The sequence below is a fragment of the Haliotis rufescens genome, unplaced genomic scaffold (assembly GCF_023055435.1).
Source record: "Haliotis rufescens isolate VD_foot unplaced genomic scaffold, xgHalRufe1.0.p SCAF_5, whole genome shotgun sequence".
Lineage (NCBI taxonomy): Eukaryota > Metazoa > Mollusca > Gastropoda > Lepetellida > Haliotidae > Haliotis > Haliotis rufescens.
The window spans coordinates 45480719-45498558 of record NW_025964223.1 but is presented as its reverse complement, the minus strand read 5'-3'; the positions used below and the strand labels follow the sequence as shown (position 1 = coordinate 45498558).

Here is a 17840-nt window from a genome sequence, read left to right as displayed (position 1 = left end):
ACTTATGGCTGTCTTGAAGTAGAAGCTGGGTCCCTGCGTATTCCTCATTTATTGATCATTTTCGGTTGTGTCGAACTTCGAAGTATGTCCGTAGGTCCGACACAACGGTGTTTGACTGTATATGTAGAACTGGATGTACTGCCGGGAAATATGTTATTTTCGTTGTTCTCTATCATATAAGTAAGAAAACATACAACTTTATGAAAACAACGTCTGGTTTATTGCATATAGCGACGTTTCGATGTAGATTCATAACAGGTTCGAATCCCCACATGGGTACAATGTGTGAAACCCATTTTTGGTGTCCCAAGCCGTGATATTGCTGGAATATTGCTAAATGCTAAAACCATTCTCACTCTCTACTTCAACGAAGGCCGGTGGGCGAAGAGATTATCTTTTTTCTTTTCAGGCTTTCACCCCGCCGATAATATACTTGACTTTTTAAAAAAACAAAACCAAAAAATAACATGTTTTCAAAGAAATACTTTTTTTCGATAACCATCCTATCTATTTTTTAAAATCCGCAAGACCCAGTGAAAAGGTAAGTATTTTACGCAGCCTCTACCAATTACAATAACTTTCACCTTAAATTTTGTGGTTGATAGGAATCGACCTTCGAACGTCCGCAGCATCAAGTTTGCAACGAACGTGAGTGTAATCTGAACTGAATAGTCTCCCTTTACGGAAGAAAACCGGATGTTGATATTAAAGGGGAGAGGGTGGACAACCGAGTCATGCCTTGTGGTGTCAGCTCTTGACAGGGTGAATAAATGGATATTCATCAAATCAAACCACTTGAAGGTGATGAACATGTTAACCTCAGTCTCAACTCAGGTGACTTTGGGGTAGGAGATGCATCGAGGACGACCCCCTCTCCTGTGGTGGAACCGCTGCAGGGGAGTAGGGGCGGAGACTCGCCGTCTGAGTCGGTGAGGGGGACAACTTGGTACATCGCACCCAGTCTCACAGAGGTGGACACCGCTGCCAACGAAGTACATGATCAGTTTGCAGGGTTAGGTAAGTCTGTCATAGTTCGCAAGTGAGCCTCTGACTGTGCTGACACTAGCGACAGTATTTAAGAAGCGTCAGCCTCTTAAGGGTGATGATAAAATGTACAAGCTTTGAAAATATTTACCCGTATTTCTAAATTCTGATGACTCCCTCAGTAGAATCCGACCTCATCAATGTCGGACAAATCCATTTTATGCACAGGTGGGTATTTCTCATATATTCTCACAATCATCACGTTGATTAATTACCTTTATTACTTGCCCGTGAAGAGATCACCCGTTTAATAAACATACAGCTTTATTACACATTTTATACACACGCGTGCTTATGTACTCTTGGAACACGTTTCACGAACAAATATTGAAAGCTCTCAACATCCCTTGGCGTATTCAACGACATTGTGTGTGGAGATGATAGATCACTGGGAGGAGCTTATGCACACTCGATGACCCCAGCAACCTTGTTGCTAGGCTGACGTCACATGGCATTGTTTCGCCGATGGAACTTGCAACAAAATTCAACAAATTACGTCATCGGGTATTGTGACGGGATTGTAAACTTTGAGGTGCAAGGCCCCGTTCCACAAGGCGATCGTACTCTAGCGACAGTCGTTAGTCTAAGTTAAATTATGTGAGTTGTGATAGCCTCAGCACTACGATAATTTTGTGGGACGAACGCCTGAATTCTAAAGGTGGACCATTGTATGATATTAAATTCATACGTTTCAACTTTTGACGTGTTTGAAGTATTATTCTGTTAAACTCAATTGGATTATGCCATGGATCGTGTAGGTGTCAGCCTATTTACACTCAACAGTATAATTCTAAAAACATTATAAATGACAAGTAATAAATAAAATACTAAACTCGCTCTCGTGTAAAACCAATTTTATGAAACTCGTGAATAGTTGTGGTATCTGACTCGCTTTTGCTCGTCAGATACCAGAACTATTCACTCGTAAAAATTGGTATTACACGGGAGCTCGTTTAGTATTCTATATTTATCATCCAAAACTGGCTCCCACATGAGATATGGCTTGGATGAGATTAACCGATATCTACACTGTAGTTATCGCTGCAATGAAATTACATCACAATGCTTGGTTACCATGACGTCACAATCAAATGACATCACTAATGGCTCTGCTACTGAAGCTGTTTGCAGTACTTCTTACACTGAAGACACTGCTAATTACTGTCTACAAGTTGAAAAAGTTGAAAGAATGATGTTGGATGATAAATAAAATCTCACCCTCGTGTCTTTTGATATCAAATATATCAACACTCGTTGATAAAAGTGTCAAAAATCCTCGGCAAGCCTCAGAATTTTTCCACTTTTATCAACTCGTGTTGATATATTTGATATCAAAAGACACGGGGGTGAGATTCTCTATGTAATTACTCACTCACTCACTCACTCTAGTGCTCCATGTACAAAAGCAATAACAGCCCATAGTCTAGTAGCAATCAATGATCCATGTCTATAGGGGATTTACTCTGTCTCTCAGAAATGCATGTGCAGCTTGTATTGCTCGTGGCGAGGTTTACAAGATTTATTCCCCCGCTGAGAAATTTATTACCCTCGAAGGGGAGTTAACACAGTATTTTATCAAGATCACATGGACCAATCAGATCACATCATTCTGACATGGAGGTATGCTAAAAGAGCTTGTGTCTGCTCTATTGGTCATGCATATCAGACATAAAGAATGTTTGCCTCTGATCTAACCAAAAGAGTCTCAATAAACATCTTCACTCTGTTGACCATTATAATAAGATATATCTATAGGACTTGTCTCCACTCTGGTGACCAATGTTGTCATTAATATCATGAGAACTCTTCACTCTAGTGACCAATGTTATCATTAATATCATGAGAACTCTTCACTCTAGTGACCAATGTTATCATATATATCATGAGAACACTTCACTCTAGTGACCAATGTTATCATTAATATCATGAGAACTCTTCACTCTAGTGACCAATGTTATCATATATATCAGTAGGACTTGTCTCCACTCTAGTGACCAATGTTATCAGATATATCAATAGGATTTGTCTCCACTCTAGTGACCAGAATTATCATTAGTGACCAATTTTATCAGATATATCAATAGGACTTATCTCTACTCTAGTGACAAGTATTATCATTAATATCATGAGGACTCCTCCGTCTATTGACCAATGTTATCAGATATATGAACAGGATTTATCTCTACTCTAGTGACAAGTATTATCATAATTATCATGTGAACTCTTCACTCTATTGACCAATGTTATCAGATATATGAACAGGACTTATCTGTACTCTAGTGACAAGTATTATCATAATTATCATGTGAACTCTTCACTCTAGTGACCAATGTTATCAGATATATGAACAGGACTTATCTCTACTCTAGTGACAAGTATTATCATAATTATCATGTGAACTCTTCACTCTATTGACCAATGTTATCAATTTTATAAGAACAGGACTTATCTCTACTCTAGTGACAAGTATTGTCATTAATATCATGAGGACTCCTCCGTCTATTGACCAATGTTATCAGATATATGAACAGGACTTATCTCTACTCTAGTGACAAGTATTACCATTAATATCATGAGGACTCCTCAGTCTATTGACCAATGTTATCAGATATATGAGTAGGACTTTTAGCTCTGCTCTATTCACCAGTCACATTGAATATATCATTGGGACCTAACTCCACTCTATTCACCAGTCACATTGAATATATCATAAGGACCTATCTCCACTCTGTTGACCAATCACATTGAATATATCATAAGGACCTATCTCCACTTTATTCACCAATCACATTGAATATATCATAAGGACCTAACTCCACTCTATTCACCAGTCACATTGAATATATCATAAGGACCTATCTCCACTCTGTTGACCAATCACATTGAATATATCATAAGGACCTAACTCCACTCTATTCACCAGTCACATTGAATATATCATAAGGACCTAACTCCACTCTATTCACCAATCACATTGAATATATCATAAGGACCTAACTCCACTCTATTCACCAGTCACATTGAATATATCATAAGGACCTAACTCCACTCTATTCACCAATCACATTGAATATATCATAAGGACCTAACTCCACTCTATTCACCAGTCACATTGAATATATCATAAGGACCTAACTCCTCTCGATGTATGTTTTTTATGTTTACATGTTTGTGTTTACTTTGCAGACCTGGTTACTATTTTACAAGCTGTAGTGTTTATTGAAGATGCTTACAAGGTGGGTACCCTGTATTGTGCAAAGATATCATTGATCATAAACAGAAGGTTATTCCGACATGGCTTCTGGCAAGAAATAGAGTATCTGAATGTTTTGCAATTATCTTTCTCTTTTTAAAGATGATGCAGCTGATATACATTCAGGAACCAATCTAAGACATACTTGCTGGTTATATGGCATATGAAACAATTAAAAGTTGTAGAGAAATCTACAGAATGTGCGAAAATAAAGCTGAACGTTGTGTCATAATATAGAAGTTGACATCCATATATTCTCTTCCTTATGTGAATCACTTCTAAATGCCTTTCAAAGACCCCCCCCCGAAATAAATACAGCTCTTTTTTTATATAATAGCAAAGGACAAGGCTCATCAGCCTACATATCAAAATGTTGGTGATTGATCTAAGTGTTTTAAGGCACTTGGCCTTAACATGACAGTACGGTATGCTACGAGCAGTGATGAACATAATTGCAGCATTTTAGGAGTAATGAACATGTCCGTTATTAATGATTGATTGCAGCAATGGTTTTAGTTTAGCATATCAACTGGTATTAAATGCATGTGAATGGTTGACTGAGACTTGAGAGAGAATAGTGGAAATTATGATGACATCTTGAAGTTTTCCATGTCTCTGATTCCAGTACCGGTCAATATGCCACAAGTTGGAAATTCCTGTTCTCCACCTGTACAGAAGCTATCTCTCCACACCTGTCAAGATGTGAGTATATTGGGGGGGGTCACCCTGAATCTATCTCTCCACACCTGTCGAGATGTGAGTATATTGGGGGGGGTCACCCTGAATCTATCTCTCCACACCTGTCGAGATGTGAGTATAGTTGGGGGAGTCACCCTGAATCTATCTCTCCACACCTGTCGAGATGTGAGTATATTGGGGGGAGTGACCCTGAATCTATCTCTCCACACCTGTCAAGATGTGAGTATATTGGGGGAAGTAACCCTGAATCTATCTCTCCACACCTGTCGAGATGTGAGTATATTGGGGGGAGTGATCCTGAATCTATCTCTCCACACCTGTCGAGATGTGAGTATATTGGGGGGAGTCACCCTGAATCAATCTCTCCACACCTGTCGAGATGTGAGTATATTGGGGGAAGTAACCCTGAATCTATCTCTCCACACCTGTCGAGATGTGAGTATATTGGGGGAAGTAACCCTGAATCTATCTCTCCACACCTGTCGAGATGTGAGTATATTGGGGGGAGTCACCCTGAATCTGTCTCTCCACACCTGTCGAGATGTGAGTATATTGGGGGGAGTCACCCTGAATCTATCTCTCCACACCTGTCGAGATGTGAGTATATTGGGGGGAGTCACCCTGAATCTATCTCTCCACACCTGTCGAGATGTGAGTATATTGGGGGGAGTCACCCTGAATCTATCTCTCCACACCTGTCAAGATGTGAGTATATTGGGGAATACACGGATGTTGCCGGCAAATTTGTGAACAAGTTTGAATTGTTTAGTCACAGACTTGGGTATTGCAGAAATACTTACCGTATTCGACATAATAAGCGCCCAGGGCGCTCTCAAAATTAGATATAGGGTGCTCTTATTAGATTATTATTTTGGTGAAAAAAAACAGAGTTGAAAGATCGTAAATCTCGTGGTTTGTGCTGACAGCCTGAAATGTTTACATGCGTTTACATACGACAGATATATTTTTTCAGAATTTAACTGCCCATGATTAAGCGTGCATATTACACACAAGTGCACATTATACACCAATAAATAAGTCTTGTGTACATTGATCTATCGGAAGGGGTGATACTAATGCTAATTGGGATTGTGCACTAGCCAATATATCAGCAAATATCGCCGTGGGCGCTTATTACGTCGAATACGGTATGCCGAAACAAGACAGTTAATATACATGATAAGTTGAAAAGACTTTGAAGATCTGCAGCTGCATTATATGACAAGGTGTTTGAATTCGTGGTATAATATATGTTTTGCCTTTTGGTTGTTTCAGATTCCGCTATGTTGTGATATTTATACTCCACATTCTGGTGATATTTGAATACCCATCCTCTCTCACTCTCACCTCTGATATACGCTTCCGAGCCAGTCGCCTCATTGTGCCCTGCTGGCTGACGGAGGGCATCGAGATCTTGTGCCTCCTGCTCTTGCTGGCAGACACAGTCATCAGGGTGGGTGGAATCTAGTTTCTTTCCAACCTTAATTTTAATCTGGTTATTCTGAGTATATAATCATCATGATCATAGTTCCTAGAAGTGTGGCTGAGGGTTGTCATCGGTTGTGCTTACATTTACACATTATCAAAGTTTATACATATATATCTCACTGAGAAGTATGGTCAAAGAGTTTTATTAAAGGTATGATATGTTTTTCAGCTTGTGATGGGTTATGAATGTCCATGTTATTCCAGGGCTATGTGATGGGTAATGAATGTCCATGTTATTCCATGGCTATGTGATGGTATGAATGTCCATGTTATTCCATGGCTATGTGATGGTATGAATGTCCATGTTATTCCAGGGCTATGTGATGGTATGAATGTCCATGTTATTCCAGGGCTATGTCATGGTATGAATGTCCATGTTATTCCAGGGCTATGTGATGGGTAATAAATGTCCATGTTATTCCAGGGCTCTGTGATGGTATGAATGTCCATGTTATTCCAGGGCTATGTGATGGGTAATGAATGTCCATGTTATTCCATGGCTATGTGATGGTATGAATGTCCATGTTATTCCATGGCTATGTGATGGTATGAATGTCCATGTTATTCCAGGGCTATGTGATGGTATGAATGTCCATGTTATTCCATGGCTATGTGATGGTATGAATGTCCATGTTATTCCATGGCTATGTGATGGTATGAATGTCAATGTTATTCCAGGGCTCTGTGATGGTATGAATGTCCATGTTATTCCAGGGCTATATGATGAATGTCCATGTTATTCCATGGCTGGGTTATAAATGTCCAAGTTATTCCAGGCCTATGTAATGGGCAATAAATGTCCATGTTATTCCAGGGCTATATGATGAATGTCCATGTTATTCCATGGCTATGTGATGAATGTCCATGTTATTCCAGGGCTATATGATAAATGTCCATGTTATTCCAGGGCTATGTGAAGGGTTATGAATGTCCATGTTATTCCAGGGCTATATGATGAATGTCCATGTTATTCCATGGCTGGGTTATAATTGTCAATGTTATTCCAGGCCTATGTGATGGGTAATAAATGTCCATGTTATTCCAGGGCTATGGTATGAATGTCCATGTTATTCCAGGGCTATGTGATGGGTAATAAATGTCCATGTTATTCCAGGGCTCTGTGATGGTATGAATGTCCATGTTATTCCAGGGCTATGTGATGGGTAATAAATGTCCATGTTATTCCATGGCTATGTGATGGTATGAATGTCCATGTTATTCCATGGCTATGTGATGGTATGAATGTCCATGTTATTCCATGGCTATGTGATGGTATGAATGTCCATGTTATTCCAGGGCTATGTTATGGTATGAATGTCCATGTTATTCCAGGGCTATGTGATGGGTAATAAATGTCCATGTTATTCCAGGGCTATGTCATGGTATGAATGTCCATGTTGTTCCAGGGCTATGTGATGGGTTATAAATGTCCATGTTATTTCAGGGCTATGTGATGGTATGAATGTCCATGTTGTTCCAGGGCTATGTTATGGTATGAATATCCATGTTATTCCAGGGCTATGTGATGGGTAATAAATGTCCATGTTGTTCCAGGGCTATGTTATGGTATGAATGTCCATGATATTCCAGGGCTATGTGATAGTATGAATGTCCATGTAATACTAGGGCTATGTGATGGGTAATAAATGTCCATGTTATTCCAGGGCTATGTGATGGGTAATAAATGTCCATGTTATTCCAGGGCTCTGTGATGGTATGAATGTCCATGTTATTCCAGGGCTATGTGATGGGTAATAAATGTCTAGTTATTTCAGGGCTATGTGATGGTATGAATGTCCATGTTATTCCAGGGCTATGTTATGGTATGAATGTCCATGTTATTCCAGGGCTATGTGATGGGTAATAAATGTCCATGTTATTCCAGGGCTATGTTATGGTATGAATGTCCATGATATTCCAGGGCTATGTGATGGTATGAAAGTCCATGTTATTCTAGGGCTATGTGATGGGTAATAAATGTCCATGTTATTCCAGGGCTATGTGATGGGTTATGAATGTCCATGTTATTCCAGGGCTATATGATGAATGTCCATGTTATTCCATGGCTGGGTTATAAATGTCCAAGTTATTCCAGGCCTATGTAATGGGCAATGAATGTCCATGTTATTCCAGGGCTATATGATGAATGTCCATGTTATTCCAGGGCTATGTGATGAATGTCCATGTTATTCCAGGGCTATATGATAAATGTCCATGTTATTCCAGGGCTATGTGAAGGGTTATGAATGTCCATGTTATTCCAGGGCTATTTGATGAATGTCCATGTTATTCCATGGCTGGGTTATAATTGTCAATGTTATTCCAGGCCTTTGTGATGGGTAATAAATGTCCATGTTATTCCAGGGCTATGTGATGAATGTCCATGTTATTCCAGGGCTATGTGATGTGTTATGAATGTCCATGTTATTCCAGGGCTATATGATGAATGTCCATGTTATTAAAGGCCTATGTGATGAATGTCCATGTTATTCCGGGGCTATATGATGAATGTCCATGTTATTCCAGGGCTATGTGATGAATGTCCATGTTATTCCAGGGCTATGTGATGTGTTATGAATGTCCATGTTATTCCAGGGCTATATGATGAATGTCCATGTTATTCCAGGGCTATGTGATGAATGTCCATGTTATTCCAGGGCTATATGATGAATGTCCATGTTATTCCAGGGCTATGTGATGAACGTCCATGTTATTCCAGGGCTATGTGATGAATGTCCATGTTGTTCCAGGGCTATGTGATGGGCAAGCACTACTTCTGGAGACACAAGTGGCTGGTGGCTGGCTCCATCATCATCGCTGTGTCCCTGCTGGACTGGTCCGTGTCAGTCGGTCTAGGATGTCAGGAGGTATGGGGTGAGGGAAGGAATGAGTGAAGAGGGGAACAAATGATGTGCACAAAACATTATTCAAATTATAAGTAAATGAGTAATGTAAATATACATCTCAACTCTTGATAATCAGATATGTCATTCTACTTGAATATACACAGGACATATAAGAAATCAGTTTTGTCTATCATGGAAAAATAGAAATATCCCTATCAAAGTGGGGGGAATATCCTTTTGGATGGAATATGTTTGGGACCTGACCTTTGACCTCATTGAAGCACCATTGACACTAAACATCTTTGATACTGGTGTCAGACGACTGTGCTTGTCGTAAGAGGCAACTAATGGGATCGGGTGGTCAGGCTCTCTGACTTGGTTGATGCATGTCATAGTATCCCAATTGCGTGGATCGATGCTCATGATGTCAATCACTGGATTGTCTGGTCCAGACTCGATTATTTACAGACCGCCGTCATATAGCTGGAATAATGCTGAGTGCGGCATTAAACAACAAAAAGGCGACTGTGCTTGTCGTAAGAGGCAACTAACGGGATCGGGTGGTCAGGCTTGCTGACTTGGTTGATGCATGTCATAGTATCCCAATTGCGTGGATCGATGCTCATGATGTCAATCACTGGATTGTCTGGTCCAGACTCGATTATATACAGACCGCTGTCATATAGCTGGAATAATGCTGAGTGCGGCATTAAACAACAAACAAACATAATACTGGTGTCATTCTACCCTTCTGTAGTCCTGGTGCTAGGGGTGAAGGTCAGTGTAAGGGGGGTAACTGTGGACACTGATGACTGTAAGAGATACCTAGGATCCTGAACATGCTGAAGGGCATAGTTCACTTAACTGGTATGCAGATATGGTTATGTCTCCGTAAAAGATAGCTATACGATAAATCACAAAGCACAATGAACAACGAAGCATGGTTTATTTCATGATAAAACTAACGGGATCGGGTGGTCAGGCTCACTGACTTGGTTGATGCATATCATTGATCCCAATTGCGTGGATCGATGCTCATGATATCAATCACTGGAATGTCTGGTCCAGACTCGATTATTTACAGACCGCTGTCATATAGCTGGAATATTACTGAGTGCAGCATTAAACAACAAACCAACCAAACCAACAATGATTTAATTCTTAGGGATTCAAATATGCGCTTCATGACGTCATATATTGAATAATGTTATTTTTGAGAGGGAAGTGTCTAGTAAGTTGTACCCCATATGTGTAACTGGGCTACGCAGATAAACACAGTGGCTGAATGATTGCATCCAAAAGTAGATATGACAATTGGTATTGGGACAAAAGGTAAGTTAATGTGAGGATTGTGAGAATACTCGAGAAATACCAATCTTAACCCACCTGTTCTTAAAATGGACTCGTCTGACATTTCCAGGTCGGATTCTGTTTAGGGAGTCTTGCACATTTTATCAACATCCTTAAATAGGATGTACATGATGTTGATATCTCATCTAAATTATAAACGACTCGTGGTCATTGTTTATCGTACAATAAAACACTGGATAGAGAGAATAAATTAATCGGGCCTCGCCCCTCTTGATTTATTCTCCCTGCAGAGTTTTATTATTTATTTCTTAATTACTTAACAGGTAAAGGTGATATAGAAATGTGTTAAAATATTTGTAAATGATTCTCTTTTATTACATTGGAAATTAGTATTTTGTTTTGTTTCAGTACATCCGGTTCCGGAGAATACTGCGACCCTTCTTCATACTACAGAACTCCACCATCATGAAGAAAACCGTCAACTGTCTGAGAAGAACTCTGCCGGAAGTGGCCAGGTGGGATCAGTGGACTGTGTACTGCTGTCAGGAATAACAGCTCAAATGATGGACCTTAGGTGTACACATTGCTGAACTGTCTCTGGTTAACTTCTATCTAGACTTTGTTGAGCAATATCTGGCCTTCTTCTAGCCCCCCTTTGCTGAACATGCTCTGTTTATGTTCTGAGTACCCATTGCTCAACTCATTGCTGAACTATCTCGGGTTATCTTCTAGCCTCCCATTTCTGAGCAATACCTGCTTATGTTGTGGGTACTCATTGCTGAACTATCTCGGGTTATCTTCTGGGTACCAGTTTCTGAACAATGACTGCTTATGTCCTAGGTACTCATCTCTGAACAATTTCTGGTTATTTTCTGGGTACCCATTGCTGAACAATCCCTGGTTGCCTTCAGGGTACCTGTGGCTGAACAATCTCTGGTTATTTTCTGGGTACCCATTGCTGAACAATATCTGGTTATTTTCTGGGTACCCATCGCTGAACAATCTCTGGTTATTTTCTGGGTACCCATTGCTGAACAATATCTGGTTATTTTCTAGGTACCCATTGCTGAACAATATCTGGTTATTTTCTGGGTACCCATTGCTGAACAATATCTGGTTATTTTCTGGGTACCTGGGGCTGAACAATATCTGGTTATTTTCTGGGTACCCATTGCTGAACAATATATGGTTATTTTCTTGGTTCCCATTGCTGAACAATCTCTGGTTATTTTCTGGGTAACCATTGCTGAACAATATCTGGTAATTTTCTGGGTATCCATTGCTGAACAATATTGAATTATTTTCTGGGTACCCAATGCTGAACAATCCCAACAATATCTGGTTATTTTCTGGGTACCCATTGCTGAACAATCTCAACAATATCTGGTTATTTTCTGGGTACCCATTGCTGAACAATCTCGACAATTTCTGGTTATTTTCTGGGTACCCATTGCTGAACAATCTCCACAATATCTGGTTATTTTCTGGGTATCTATTGCTGAACAATCTCCACAATATCTGGTTATTTTCTGGGTACCCATTGCTGAACAATCTCAACAATATCTGGTTATTTTCTCGGTATCTATTGCTGAACAATATCGAATTATTTTCTGGGTACCCATTGCTGAACAATCACAACAATATCTGGTTATTTTCTGGGTACCCATTGCTGAACAATCTCAACAATATCTGGTTATTTTCTTGGTATCTATTGCTGAACAATATCGAATTATTTTCTGGGTACCCATTGCTGAACAATCACAACAATATCTGGTTATTTTCTAGGTGCCCATTTCTGAACAGTCTCTGATTATTTTCCAGGTTCCAATTGCAGAACAATTTCTTTTTATCTTCTTTAGTAACATGCATCAAATTATTTAGTTAAGACAACATTGGTGTATAATAATAACTTTATTGATCATTTATGACAATAATGGCTGTAGTCGTGGCAACTTCCAAACTTTTGGGAAGTTGTAATCTATTGGACCGTCATTCTGTTTCTGTCAGATCACGATCTGAAAAATACTATCATGAAAGTATACATCAAAGTAACTGTGCACAAGAAAAGAGTCCATTGTTACCCATTCATCTAAGACTAAACATGTAGCTACAGCCATTCCTCCGAATATGAAGGAATTGTGTCGTGCACTTGGTAAATAGCAATACCAGTGTCATCCTGTGAGATTAGATTTATTGTACTGTATATACTTAAAGGAGCACCCGACATGGTTGTATGGCAGACCTAGCAAGTTTACTCTTCCAAGGCTGACTTTTTGTATGTATCTGCAAAGTAAGTTTCTAAGCAATCTCATTAAAATCAGATCTTAGTTCTTGTTACCGCTAATCAAAGATCTGAGGACATCCCATTACGGACCACATCAGAGTGACCTTGCGCGAATTTTGAACGACCAATTGAATGACCAATCAGAAGGCAGCTTTCTCGTGCTTTACGGCACTAAATTCAAATTGGCGACTACGCTTCGAAACATATTTTGACAAATTCTCGATTACAAATTTGAAACCTGAACAAAAGAATATCCTGGAATGGCTAATAGATGGTCTAGATTGTATGGATTCAGTCGTTAAACCCGTAACTGTCGTTCGGAGTTAACGTTTTCGAGGTTGCATGATGAGAAATCACATTCCGACTGTCACTTTCATAATCTGGTAAGCAATGCTCTGATTGGTTGGATGAAAGGTCGTTCTGACGTGACCCCTAATGGGATGTCTTCAGATCTTTGTTTAGCCTTAGTGAGAACTGAGGTCTGATTTTAATGAGATTGGTTTCTAAGTGACTGACTGTTATTCTCAGGGGTGGATGGCTGGCATTTTGTATGGAGACTGGATATTTTGTCAGCTGCCGCTGCAAAACCAATTATTTTTTTTATCAAAACTATGAGTTTATTTAATGAAAAACACCTTTCAACAATGTACCCTTTGTAGCAGACAATTCTTTCTTTTTAAACAGTCTGAAGCATAACTATTTTTTCAAAGAATTTTCTGGGACAAAATATTTTTTAGATACAATCCTAGGTCCCCCTCCAGAATATCAAATGGTCGGTCCGTAAGTAGACAATTTGTAAGTAGACAAAAAATATTAACTTGAAACAGGACCCCCATCAGTGGAGCACAGTCCCTCTTTAAGTTGACTGTGTTGTATGATGCGCATGACATGTGTATCTGATTGTCCCTCCCTCCCGACAGTGTGCTGGCTCTGCTTGGTCTCCACATCTATCTCTTCACGCTGTTCGGAATGCTGCTCTTTCCTAAGATCCAGGTGAGCTATCTGCTGGGGACACCCTCCATCCCAACATGCATCTTCCCGAGGCAAGCGAGTTAACTGACTATCAAAGTCCAGTTTTCACCCTTGCCGAACTAGGCTGGTATTATGGTGTTACAGTTTGGCTGGACTAACGAGTCTATACATAGTCCAATCAAAATCGCACAACAAAATCGAAATCCGGTTTGTAAACTGTCGTGCAGATTTCGGTCGATTGCAGGATTTGCAAAGCATAGGTACCACCAACTCGTTGTCAACAGATATTTTTCAAATCTTTTTATGTTTTTAATTGAGGTGCTCAAGTGATTTGATGAACTTCGCGATGTAAGACCCGTTTTATCACAATATACATCTTGATTATCGATCAGATCGTCTTGACTGGGCGCCGCCATTTTGTTTGAAGCAAATGCAAGTGATACGAGAGGTGGAATTTGAATGGTCCATAGGAGAGGCTTAGAAGGGACATAACTTGTAATAACCACTGGTGGCGCTACGGTCGAGCCAAGGAATTCCAGCCTAGTTCGGCAAGGGTGGGAACTTGACTTTTAAAGTCAGTTAACTCTCTTGCCTCGGGAAGATGCCCAATATGTGACGTTCCACACTGCTGATCCTCCGTACAAATTGCGAACCATTGACGTACCACATTCTCCATAATAAGTCCTCTGAGTAAATGGATCTGGTGGTCAGGTGCTTGGTGACTTGGTTGATCGTGTGTCACTGTACCCCGCCAGCATGGATTGATGCTCATAATATCAATCACTAGATTGTCTCGTACAGGCCGCTGTCATAAAGCTGAAATATTGCTGAGTGGAGCGTACAACAACAAACACACACACACACATTCCTGGTATTATAAGTCCTCCACTTCAAAAGAGCAGTGTTTTCATTAGAAACTGGCTTCAGATTTGAATGATGATTCCTAAATGATTCTATATGGTTAGAAAGCCTTATTGTGGATATTTGATATTGAATAATATTGATATCATTTCACTTCAGACCTCTGCAAACAATGGCACCACAAATGTATCCGGTGATGAGCAGAATTCTTCCATCATCACAACCAGTGTAAGTAATCCTGTGTTGGGAACAGATGATTGTTTTACCGACAACCAGCTTGTATTGCTATGAAACACATGTTGCATATAGGACTGACAAATGTTTCTTTATGATGGTGTTTGAATCACTTTGAACTTAAATTTTATTCCCTTTTGTATTTTTTACATTCAATAGTGTGGCAGTCATGAAGTGTACTTTGGTAGCAATGTGGTTGAGGTGAGGTGAAATGGGGTCGCGTCCAAGATTATTGCAATTATATAGCGAAATTCATGCAGGTGTGTGTGTTTGGCTGCGTGTACTGGTGTCGACTGATGCCGATTTTAGAGTGCTAGCCCACTGAGATACCATGCCACAGTTTAACATAAATACCCCACTCAGACACAGTATGCTGACTCCGAGCCGACCAGTCCTTGTTTTATCCCCTTAATGCCGAGCACCAGACAGGATCTCCGGGCGGATGCTCTATCACTAGACCATGGAGGCGGTCTTGGTAACAATATGCACATATTCAATTTGTTTCAGCAAACACAAGAGTCGATGTATTTCCGCACCCTGCTGGACTCCTTCATGAGTTTGCTGGTGCTGCTGACTACTGCCAACAACCCAGACGGTCAGTACATGCACACTTACGTACACACGGCCAACAACCCAGACGCTCAGTACATGCACACTTACGTACACACGGCCAACAACCCAGACGCTCAGTACATGCACACTTACGTACACACGGCCAACAACCCAGACGGTCAGTACATGCACACTTACGTACACACGGCCAACAACCCAGACGGTCAGTACATGCACACTTACGTACACACGGCCAACAACCCAGACTGTCAGTACATGCACACTTACGTACACACGGCCAACAACACAGACGGTCAGTACATGCACACTTACGTATACATGGCCAACAACCCAGACGGTCAGTACATGCGCACTTACTTATACATGGCCAACAACCCAGACGGTCAGTACATGCACACTTACGTACACACGGCCAACAACCCAGACGGTCAGTACATGCACACTTACGTATACACGGCCAACAACACAGACGGTCAGTACATGCACACTTACGTACACACGGCCAACAACACAGACGGTCAGTACATGCACACTTACGTACACACGGCCAACAACCCAGACGGTCAGTACATGCACACTTATGTACACACGGCCAACAACCCAGACGGTCAGTACACTCACACTTATCAAGGCCGGGGGGGGGGCAAATATTTGTACATGTATCACTTGTCCCCAACTTGTATTTTCATGTGTCAAGTATAACTTTTTCCTATAAGAAAATCCAGGGGGGGCAACTGCCTCCCCGGCTGGCTACAGCACTGCTTATGTATACATGGCAACACAACTGTTTTGACCTGTGCGAGATTGAAACTTTTAGTCTTCAATTCGGGAACTAGGAAATGTTTGGGAGTGTCAGCCATGAATATAGTGGGGTCAGATGGCTATGATATCACTAACCAACAATGAATAAAGTACTTGTGAATCTTTATACTTATTACAGATGGGATTTCCTTGTGTTAAGGGATGCAAATATTGCATCCCATACACAAACAAATTGAGAATGGTCACAAATAGTTAACATTGCAAGTGTTGGGAGGATCCTAAATATAAATAGGTGTGTGTTCCCTGGATACAACAGATTCCTGGACCCGGGATAATCTGTTATTGTAGGATTGAGGCTAGAAAACCTTAAATGGACACTCTTGATTTTATTTCTGATCTTACATCTAATGTGCACAGTGTTTGAAATTGCTCTCTGTCCACAACCCTGGCAAAATTTTGGTGCAAAAATTCGGAAATGTTCCAAGCCAGACTGGAAAGTTTAATGGTGAACTTACACTGCCATTATTGGAACAATGTACTAAATCCATGATTCTGTGTTGTCATAGTGACGATGCCTGCCTACCAGACCAACCGACTGTATGCGCTGTTCTTCATCCTGTTCCTCGTCATAGGTAAGCAAGTGTTCCTACTTCAGCGTTCCAAGAAGTTGTTATAATAATGGGTCATAAATGTATCTCAGTACCGTAAAACAGGAAGACAAATTCAACATTGTTATGAAATAGAGGATTTCAAATGGTTTTTATTATGATCAAATGGGTTGATTTTTAACCCTGGCTATACACTTTTTTGCACTTGTATACAGATCCTTTAATTGTTGGTATGAGATCTTTTCTGCCTGACCAGTCATGTTTCAGTCAGGTTGAAGCTGTTACTTTCCATTTTTTCCATACATTTTAAGTACCTTATTTTCTTGAGTATAGTGCGCACTTTTTTTCGAAAAAACACAGCTGTGTAGAAGGGGGTGCGCATTATACATGAATTATGAGTTTGGATGTTTTTTTCCCCAATGGAAAGACATTACTGTGAGCACGAAACACCGGAAATACCATGTCAACAAATCCATACTGAAGTACGCAAAATAATCATGTAATTACACTGTCTGGCTATAAAAAGTGTTCTTTGTATATCTGGACTTATGTTTGTAACTTATTTCATTAATTTTATTCAAAATTCCTTATAATATTGTTTTTATTAATTTCGGCATACCGTGTGTGAAGCGATCGGAAGATCGCACAACTCACCATTATTAACAGCAACCCCGGTCAGAATACTGCTATTGATGCCTTGAAACGAACTTTAGTTGACAGAGAATGGATACATATATCATAAATGACATACTTTGACTCGTTAAAAGTCATAATTGTTTTTGTTTGACGATTCTATGTCAACAAGAAATTCTCGCGATCATGTGCGCGTGAGCCTTGACGGTGACTGGTCAGACTGGTTCCATGTAAAAAATAATACCCGGCAATAGCGATCAGCTGCTTCGCTT

The 17840-nt window shown here is 40.2% G+C and overlaps 1 protein-coding gene across 3 annotated transcripts in view; it reads left to right on the top strand.

Annotated features, from left to right (window-relative positions):
* The first annotated feature begins 688 nt into the window (after positions 1 to 688).
* Positions 689 to 17840, top strand: part of LOC124137165 (two pore channel protein 2-like) — a 43875-nt gene continuing 26723 nt past the window's right edge. For all 3 annotated transcript variants that reach the window (XR_007218260.1, XR_007218261.1, XM_048383591.1), the window contains exons 1-10: positions 689 to 1017; positions 4231 to 4280; positions 4923 to 4999; positions 6272 to 6449; positions 9235 to 9351; positions 11050 to 11156; positions 13846 to 13918; positions 14918 to 14986; positions 15500 to 15587; positions 16894 to 16959. Coding sequence is in view for 1 of the 3 variants with exons in the window: in XM_048383591.1 (XP_048239548.1) it covers positions 771 to 1017; positions 4231 to 4280; positions 4923 to 4999; positions 6272 to 6449; positions 9235 to 9351; positions 11050 to 11156; positions 13846 to 13918; positions 14918 to 14986; positions 15500 to 15587; positions 16894 to 16959 (1072 nt within the window). In the remaining 2 variants the exon portion in view is untranslated. The remainder of the gene's footprint in view (positions 1018 to 4230; positions 4281 to 4922; positions 5000 to 6271; positions 6450 to 9234; positions 9352 to 11049; positions 11157 to 13845; positions 13919 to 14917; positions 14987 to 15499; positions 15588 to 16893; positions 16960 to 17840) is intronic.